Here is a 9,861-nt window from a genome sequence, read left to right on the forward strand (position 1 = left end):
CAGGATCGGATTATTCAAGCTTACTTTTGGAAATATTTTTCTTTCACCTTAGGACCACAGCTGCTATGAACGAGCACCAGACTAGACTTTAAACAGACAGTAGTCTTTGCAACTTCTACACTCACGCTGGCTCTACTCTTAAAAAAATAGTCCCTTATACAACCAAAAATGTTCCACCTTGGTGCAAAAGATAGGACAGGTCAACATGGCTAAATATGTGTGGAGACATTAATATTAGAGAAAGCTCCAAGTCAAGACTGATTACAAAGAACAAGAAAAGGAACAGAAATCCAAATGAAGGGTTCAAAACAAGATCAAGCACGTTTCAGCTTGAGCAGCCCACCAGAAAACACAAGAAGAGGTCAGGTGAAAGACAAACTCCTTGAAACAAGACAAAATGAGCAGGTTAATGAAAGAAAAGGGAGAAAGGAGCATTTCCACTGACTCCTGTAATGCTGGGATACATTTGCTCAGACCCTTCAGGCAGGATGATTTTACAAGTCACTGCAGACACAAATAGGAGCTGTGTGTCTCAAGAAAATCAGAAAGCTACACTGGTTCTACTCCCACTGAACAGATAAAGCTGTGACTAAAGGTGGTTGTTTGCTGTTTTTTTAATTTCAAACTAGGCACAAGAGGACCTCTGCATTTTTATTTTCCCCTTTCAGTGGAAATTTTTATCCCTTCCCCTAATTAATCCAAAAATGCACTGCCAGACAGTGACCATCTCTACTGCATTCACGCTATTCCACAATGAGTATTCTGCACCCAGATGTACCAGCGTCGCTCGCGGCAAGAGAGCTGCTCAAAAAAGGTATTATCAGACAGGTCTTTAGAAAAGATCAGCTCTAACAGGCAATTCTTGCCAGACGGAAAAACTCATCTTTAGTTAATAAATTAGTACCGATGGTCCCAAACCTCAAAAACCAGGTCCCTACTTGCTAGCCACTGTCGCTTTTGCTTTTCTGTTTTTGAATGACATTTTTTTCCTGAAATAACCATTTTCCTCTAATTTCTTGAGCACCACCTCATGGCACATGAAAGTTTCTTCTATGGCTAAGAGTCAAACTTTGGAGTCTCGCCTTTGCCGTGTACAAGTTCATCACAGAAAAGACATATTGTAATTTGCTGCTTGCGTCTTTTAATGAAGGTCAAAGAAACATATGGACTTGGAAAAAACAAAGTTATAAAAGCTTTAAGGAAAATCTAAATGTATTTGAGTAATTTGCTGAGTTTTGTAATACTCCTAATTTAAAAAAAAAATAAAATTAACCTAATTTTCCAGTGTGACGCACACTGTATTTTATGTTTAAACTCAGCCGCAATTTAAAGCGGCCGACAGCCTCAGAAGAAGGGAGGAACCAGGGTTTAAAAAAATAACAAGGATTTTCTTAGATCGTCATGTTGACTCTAGGTACAAGTCATGCCGACAGATTATTCAAGAGCAAGTTCCCCAAGAGCACGATCCAAAAAATGCCCCAAACTTAACCAGAAGACGGGCAGTGATTTACATAAAACCTGGATCAGGCTGTTAGATGTGAACATGCTTCTCTTTCACAAGTGAGAAATTACCTAATCGTTATATCTGGTAACAATCATTCAACAAGAATAAAGGAGTAAAACAGAAGCCAGCAATCACCTCTCCTACATTATTATTTATCTTTTCCACGTTTACTACCATTCACTTTTATAAACCCTAAAGTTACAGAATGGCAAATATGTTCACCAGAATGAAGAACTCATCTCCCAAGAAATAAAAAAAAAAAAAAAAAAATAATTCTAGCGTCCTATTCCCTGTTCTCCAATATTCAGAGAAACAAAAAATGGCACATAACATTATTTCTGCCTGATACCGCTGAATTTTGAGGTGGCCCCATCATCAAACTCCCCGTAAAGCAGGCATCAACCAGGTTTGCAAGCCAAGTGTCGCACAGAGACGCGCCAGAGCAGAAAGCAATTAAGGTCCTGTTCTTCCCCTCCCTACGCAACGCACCGAAAATGAAATCAACATCCAAACTAATTAGTTTCCAGCAGAATATCAGTTTACTTGCTAACAGGAGGGTTGTTACTGCTCTTACCAAAAACTTCTAAACATACCATACGAAATCTTGTTTGAGCCACGGGACCAAGCCAAGCACATCCCAACGTTACCATATACGGTCACCAACGCGAATACGATGGCAACTTGACAGATTTGGAACAAATATTGCGTTGTGTGTCACTGCGATAACATAGGCAGGAAAATATCAGATTGTATTACCTGTATCCAACCGGAGGTGTGGAGTGGTAGGAGCTACATTGCTGCTGGACGTAGTCACTAAAGGTTAGTGACCCAACATGGCATTCGTCCCCGCGGAGGAGGGCCGGGCAGGGCGCTGAGGACTTTTATGCCCAGTATAGGACTGCTTGGAGCTAACAGGAATGGAGTGACATGAAGGACGAGCCACCAGACCTGCACTATTATGCCGGGTTCAGGGCTGACACTACCCGGTGTAGCTGGCAACCAGGCTGAAACTGCTGCCCTGCGCCCTGGCTGTCAGTCGGATGACATAGTCCCTCTTAGAAAACCACAGCACACAGGTTTTGTTCTCAAAGAGTGGATTTTGTGTACACAGAGGTTCTTGTGTTCATCCACAAGGGAAAAAGAAGGGGTTTGAATATTTACCAAAATAATTCCTGAGGAAGACTTTCTTGGTACAGGCTCCCTCCAGGAGATCCTTAGCCCAGAATAAAATTGGTCACTGGGGGAGTTATTCCAGATTAAGTTTTCTGGAAGGGTTATTCCAGTGCATTTGCAGGTGCAGACCTGCCCTTAGCCAAAGTCTTTAAATTTCAGCCCCGAAAGCATTGGTTCAAACTTAGCCAGAGCTACCTCATCCTTCATCCCTAACAGACACTGCGAGTTCTGCACCTGGACCTCTAAAATCAGACCTGTTCTCTGCTTTGTGTGGATACTTTGAATGTATTGCCTCTTTCTTAAGAGTTTATCTTGGTTTCCTGGGATATACCCTGTTCTACAGTGTTTTGTACACTGGCTCACAAGAAGGGACGGAGCCAGTAGGCACAGCTCTGAACCTGGACAAATGCCCCATTTGCTGGGGCCGGGGCAGGGGGGTGGTGTGAAGAAAAGAAAAAAGTTGCCGCATTAGCCCAATCAGTCATCACTGCAGGGCCCTTCCCCTTAAAGGGCATCACCTAAATAAAGATGTAAAAATAATACAACATAACATTTAATGCAAGATTGCAGCTGAGCGCTCAACTGTCAGGAAATATCAAAGCCGGGGCGCGTGGGCAACTTAACTCTGCCCCCTTGTGCAAATGCACTACGGCACAGCCCTTCCCCGAACACGGGGCACGCAATCAGCCGAACCCAAATTAATACCCCAATTCCAGCATAAGTTACTTTTGCCTAATATGAGTCGAAGAGAAGGACCAGCACTCTCACAGAGAGCCTCCTCAGCCACCTTCCTCACTTGATTGCAAGCCAGTGAGCACCTATTTAACTTATGACACCTCAGATTAGGAGGCGCTGGCACGCTTTTGGCCACACACGTCTAATTTGCAATCAGGATACAGATATTAAACGCTATTTGGCCAAAACAAAGAGCCCTTCTTCCTCCGGAGTAAAGCCTCACGACCTCAGGCTGAGATTTGGCCAAAGGACTGCCTATAAAACCCGAGCGACTGAAACAGGTAACATTTATACATCTCCAGCGGCCGAACCCACCATATGATACATTTGGAAAAAATCCGCAGGCACGTTAACGACCGGGCACAGTTTTCTGAGAATCTGAAATTATCCCAATGTAAACATCTAATAATTGAGGATATTCAACAGCACAAAATAAGGTTGCAACATGCTGGAGAGTGTCCCACCTCTGCTTGCTTACAAGTTTGATCTTTCATTTACATCCTCCACTATCAAGAATACTCTTAACCTCAAGAGGTGCAAAGCAGGATTTAAATGTTAGGGTTTTGTCTATTTTTTTTTTTTTTTTTTTTTTTTTTTTTACAGCAATAACACCCTTTTCTTCTTCACTTTCCCTCTCTAGATATCAGCACATGAATGAATGACATTTTTCATGGGTTTGGCCCTGGTTTTTAAACTCTACTTCTACATCATTTTAAATAACCAGGGCCGTCTCTCCATCCACTTGCAGGACAGATTTTTCCAGCTCTGAAAAGAGTTCAAATAACCCAATCACCAATACGATCCTATCAAAGTTACATTAAAAAGACCCTTCCGTAAGAAAAATGACAACGTCCTGAGATTACGGCTGTTAATTTTCTGTAGCTTCTTCACACGACAACAGCCCACAGCACTTCATTTTCCAGGGGCAATAAAAGAGTACGAGCAAGACAAGTGCAAACCAAATTTAAACAGGGTCAGCCAGTAAAGCAGCCGATACACGGCTCACAACAGAGACAAAAATCTTTTTGTCTTCTCCTGCCCACTTCAGATCTTTTCCGGAACTCCACCAACTTCTCAGGTCCATTGCAATAATATACATCCATGAGGTCATTTTAATTCATACACTGCTGCCCATTGCCTACAATTTAAACTGAGTCTCCATTGTAAACCTTGCCTGGAATCCAGACTTGAGCAGGACTTACAGCCTATATACTGTTTTCTTTTTCATTCAGCTTCCAGCCGAATCATTTTATAGTGCTTTTGCCTCCATAAAATATTTGCTTGGGAGCCGATGCCAAGAAGGAAAAAAAAAAAAAAAAAAGCAACACACTAACCAAACCTTGGGTTTTTAGAGTAACATGCCCCCTCTCCCCCAAGATTTATTTTTGGCAAGTTACGGCCCAAGCAAAGGGCAAGTTTAAACCTTTTAATACCCAACTCCGTGGCACTGGGTGATTTAAAGGTCTTTCAACAATTCATGCAACTCTGATACCGTTGGGAATTGCAGCTGGAGCAATCTGCATCCTAAAGCCATACCCCCCATTCTCCTGGAACAATGCAGCCCCTCCTTTGTGACCAGAGCCGGGGGAGCTGAAAGCCCCGTTTCTCATTCAGGCTTTCCAGGGACAGCACCCACCAAGGTACGACACAGGCGAGAGCAGAGGAAAAGCCACCGCTCCTTCCACTCTGATGCCAGAGCTTTGCTTAAAGCACCTTCCCATAAAGAAACTTCTTTTTTTTTTTTTTCCCACCTCCCCCATCTCTCCCAAGTCAATGTATTTCAGTTTGCCTCTGGTAGGGTAACCTGTTTATTGAAATCTGATCAACTGCCGGAGCCCCAGAGTTAAAATACGCTCTTGCTGTTGGGAACTGTCATTTGTCTGTCACCGAGGAAGTTAATGGATGTGTTTGTTTAGTTTGCTGGTGGGAATATACAGGGCAGAGGCTGGAGGGATTACAGGAGGGGAGAGGTATTTCTGATCCACAGAGGAATGCAGTTGCTTTTCTTCAAAATTATCTGTGTATTTTTACACATGCACGAGAAAAGCCCCTGGAAATTCACCTGTGCCTACAAGACCTCAGCAAACCCGGAGTGACCACGCTCCATCCAAACCGATGGCCCCAAAACACGCAGGTAAGGAGGCACCACACATGGGCACGAGTCTGCCCAAGAGCCTGCACCCCTGCGCAGCAGATAAGCAACGTGCAGGGGACAAGTTCGCACCAGCAGCAACTCCCTTTTGGGGTCCCTCCGAGGGCACTGCGGGTGTTTGCGGAGCACGAGCCCAGCAGAGCAGAGGGCAGGGTGCCAGTCGCACAGCGCTCACAGCAAGCATGGTCTCCTTACCTCTCGCCGAGTCCGAAAATGCAATTATCCCTGCGAAAAGGAGCGCAAGCTGCAATTCCATTTTGAAAACCAGATCCCTCCGTGTCATACAGGCTACTGTCCTCTCAGACCTGGAGGCAGGAAAGAGGAGTGCAAAATAATTACTGGGGAAAAAAACCCAAACAACCCACAACTTTGCAGAGTTTTAAAACCTATTGCAAAGACGTAAGAGCAGAAACAGCAAATGAAAGAGCAACGTACTTGCAATTCATTCCTTGGCGCTCAGCACGTAAAACTTTGCCCTCCTCTCTGCTTTAGCCTGATATAAATCAAGAACCCACTGAGGCCAGTAAGCTCCTCTAAGTTTACAGTTAATGCATAATTCTTTGGTATCCTGTACAGAACCAGTCTGGAAGGCAAACAAAACACTAGCAAGTGGCCATAAAACAAGATTTCAGGTTAACAATTTGCGGAGGAACTTGGAGAAGGGGGAGGAGGAATGTTACCTCTCCCATCAGCAGCCCAGAAAACTTTGTGTTGCTGCTTCAGTGCCCCTCAGACAGGCTCCGCTCTGGGTATGCGCCTTCCTCCACTCCGCAACTTCTCTGAACAGCACTGATTTTTCCTTTCCTCTCCCCCCCACCTTCCCCCTCCTCCCCCCCCACAAGCCCCACTTGTTCCCGTGTGCTCCAGAGGTGCGTCCCAAAGCGAAACCGCACTTAATTATCCAGATTCTTAAAGATGCCTTCGCTGCGATACCCAAACCCAGGGTAGATCAGGTTTACATTAATTACACCCTGTTCTCCTCCTAAAACTCTCACTCTCTAAACACTGTCTGAATTCCTCACCCTTGTAAACTCCCCGGTTTAAACACTCCGTGCCCCCAGGACACACAACAACCCGTGTACAGCATCCAGCAAATCAAATAAGGACGCTTTCCCATTAGCTTCCCAATTTGCAGCGGGGAGCTGGTACGGAGGGAGGGGAGGGCGGGCGGAGGGGGCTCTCCCGGGGGCAGGACCCGGGGCCCGGCGGGGCGCAGCGCGGCTCAGCCCCGCGGCGGCCGGTAACGGGATATTCGCAGCCGGGAATTGGGGTCGGGGAAGGGAGGCTGGAGGGAGCGGGGGGAGGGGGACGACGACGACACCCGGCGCAATGCCACCTTGGTGCTGCCCCCCCGCTTCGGGGCAACCCCGGCGGCTCCCGGCTGTGCGCTAGTATCTCCCCGACCCAGCGCCCACCCAGGCGGGGGTGTCCCGGCCGGGGTCGGAGGTGGGGGGGGTGGGGGGGTGGCGTGGGGGGGGCACTTACCTTGGCTGCTGCCGGGGCTCTAGCACCGTGCGCTGGCGCCCATCCCCGCCGCTCGCCGCCTCATGCCCTCCGCGGCCACGGCGCCCGGCGGGGCGCTCCGCCGCCGGCCACTACCTCATCCCACCCACCCCCCCCGGGGGCGGATGGGGGCTGCCCGCTGCTTTGGGGGGTGCCCTCCCCACGGAGCGGCTCTCCCCCTTCACCACCCGTTTTTTACTACCACCCCCACTTGGCCCCAGGGGCTATTTTTCCACTAGGGAGCTACGGGGCGAGGAGCTAAAGAAAAAGGGGGAAACCTCGTAAATTATTTTTCCTGCTTCCCGGGTCGGGCTGAGCGTGTGTGTGTGCGGGGAGGGACAGCAGGGACCTGACAGATCCGCCGGGGCTCCGCAGCCGCGGGATGCCCGGTGATGCCGTCCCGCGGCTCGCCCAGCCGGAATCCCGTTTAAGGAGCGAGGGGAGGAGGGGAAAGGGGCTGGGGAAGGGGAGGGGAGGGGGGATGGGGTGGGGTGGGGGGGAGAGCCGGGGCGAGAGAAACAAGCGATAAAGCAACTTTCCCTGCAGGGCTTTGTGGCTGTGGGGGCAGAGCCGCCGAGGAGGGCGGTGCGGTGCCGCCCCGCTCCAAACTTCGCACCAATCCCCGGGAGCCCCCGCCCTCCCCGCCGGCCCGCTCCGCGCCGCCGTTCCCCTTAACCCTTTGCGGGAGCGGCGGAGGCGCGGGGTATTGGAGCTCCGTGTGTGCACCGGGACGGCGCAGCCTGCCCCGCGGCCCCCCTGCCCGCTTTGCGCCCCACGGCGGTGGAGAGCCCGAGGGCCCTAGAGTCGTCCTCCCCGCCGCCGCCGCCGCCCCTCCGGCGCCTCGCAGCCCCCTGGGGCAGCCGTGCCGGTCCTGTGGCCCAGAGCATTCCCCCCGCGCCGTCCCCTCCGGCACCTCACCTCGCAGCCCCCCGGGGCAGCGGTGCCGGCCCTGTGTCCCGCTATACCCCAGAGCATCCCCTCTCCACGCAGCCTCTGGAGCCCAGTAGCCCCCGTAAGCCCAGCGGCGTAACCTCCAGCTCCGCAGCCCCCCCCAGCCCCCCAATGCACCCCGCAAGCCGTCCCTGCCAAACCACCCCTCTTCTCGAGGCAAGGAGAGAGCCCCGTCTGTGGAAACCCACCGCGGAGGCAGTGAGGGAGAGATTGCGGTCAGCTACGCCGTTTTGATCTCTCAGCTTGGATGCAAACCATGCCAGAAAGAGACTGGACTGAACTAAACTAAACCAACTGGAAAATAAACTGTGGAGAGGTCTGTGCCTTAGATTAACTGTTACAATTATTTATTATTTACTTTCAAACAGGACTCAGCTGATGCATCCGCTCTTACAGCAAATTACTCTCTGCACAGGATAAAAAATAACCTGGCAGAATTCACCAAATAGACTAAACAAATGACAAGAAAAAAAAGCTGCCTCAATAGCTATAGTTTTATATCTGGAGAGAAATATTTTTACTGTTGATGTTATTGTTTACTAGATCTCTTATTTGATATGCTCCAGCATGAAGGCCTCCTTGAAAATCAATGTGACAGGCACCAGGGGAACCCCTAAATCCAAGCCAAGAAGTAGTTTGAACATCCATTTTATCTATTTTGTTAGGATTATGAAATCACACCCTCTATTATTATTGTTAATAAATATTTTTACTCAGTGGTTCCTCACAGCATTAAATCTTGATACACAAAATCAATGTGAAAAACATTCAAGACTAAACATATAAACCCCCCGAACCAGAAACAAAGAAAGTGGCTGACAATATTGTTTTTATATTTTACATATATATATCATCATTTTTATTATTAAAGTTCATTCATCTGAGAAATCCCAGATGGACTACTCCTCCTATCAGGCAATAACTTCAGCCTCATTGACTTCAAAGACAGTGTTGACTGAGGCAAACCTTCAGGACTTGACCTACATGGTCATATTCATGCCATGGATTCTGATAAAATCGCCACAACTTGTACCAGACTGAGAGCTCAACCACACGCTACATCTCGAGGGATGATGTGTAAAACACCTCTTTGTAACATTTCCCAGCCATTTCGCCACAAAGGAGTCAAGGTCTTTGTCCCAAGGACATCACCATCCAGATGATCCAGACCCAAAACTATTTACACGACCTTCTTTTCCCATGCAGACTGAGTCCAAAGCAGCCTTAGTTCTGTGCTCAGATGTGGGACACCAGCTTGTCACGGATAGGTTTCTCACGAGGTTAGAGGGACCTGGCTGAGGAGCTCCTACTCCTCATCTTGTTTTTCTGGGTCATGCACAGAGACTGAGATTTAATTCCCAGATTCACCATGGCTTTCTCGTTACAGGCTGTCTAGAGGCTTGGTGAACTCTGTCTGGGCCTGAATCAGCTCCGGTCTGGAAGAAGAGACCTTCTTCCAACCCAGGCTGTGCCCAAGACCAGCATCAAGCATCCAGCTCAGGTTGGACACGGCAGATAAGAATCCTCTGGTGGATCCACTCCTTCCATCCTCACTTCCTTATTGAAAAATCCCATGTGTGCCTTTGTAGCCTCCAGCTTCTCCTAGACTGTGGGCATTTCTTCTCCCAATACACCTATGAAGCAGCAAAATCCCTCCTGCAGCCTTTCACCAGTGGGAAATCCTGGGAGATGGAGGATTACAGAGGTAGTACACAATATTTTTGAAAGCATCCAGGTGCCTAAACATCCTCAGATCCCCCTTAAGCCTCTGTCTTTAGGCATCGAGAAGCTTTTTAAGAATCTGACTCCAAGTGATGTTGCAAAGGAATTATATGGGGCAGGG

At 48.5% G+C, this 9,861-nt stretch overlaps 1 protein-coding gene across 4 annotated transcripts in view; it reads right to left on the reverse strand.

Annotated features, from left to right (window-relative positions):
- FGFRL1 (fibroblast growth factor receptor like 1) overlaps positions 1–8,226 on the reverse strand; it is a 184,788-nt gene extending 176,562 nt beyond the window's left edge. Inside the window, exons 1-2 of one of the 4 annotated variants that reach the window (XM_054202007.1) lie at positions 8,207–8,226; positions 5,760–5,869 (exon numbers count right to left, since the gene is read on the reverse strand). In XM_054202007.1, the coding sequence (XP_054057982.1) occupies positions 5,760–5,847 (88 nt within the window). In that variant the 5' untranslated portion in view covers positions 5,848–5,869; positions 8,207–8,226. Of the gene's footprint in view, positions 1–5,759; positions 5,870–5,999; positions 6,273–6,586; positions 6,652–7,049; positions 7,515–8,206 lie in introns of those variants that run through there. The other 3 variants (XM_054202006.1, XM_054202008.1, XM_054202005.1) reach the window with 3 other exon arrangements.
- Positions 8,227–9,861: the final 1,635 nt, after the last annotated feature.

This window comes from Rissa tridactyla, chromosome 5 (assembly GCF_028500815.1).
Source record: "Rissa tridactyla isolate bRisTri1 chromosome 5, bRisTri1.patW.cur.20221130, whole genome shotgun sequence".
NCBI classification, from domain to species: Eukaryota; Metazoa; Chordata; class Aves; order Charadriiformes; family Laridae; genus Rissa; species Rissa tridactyla.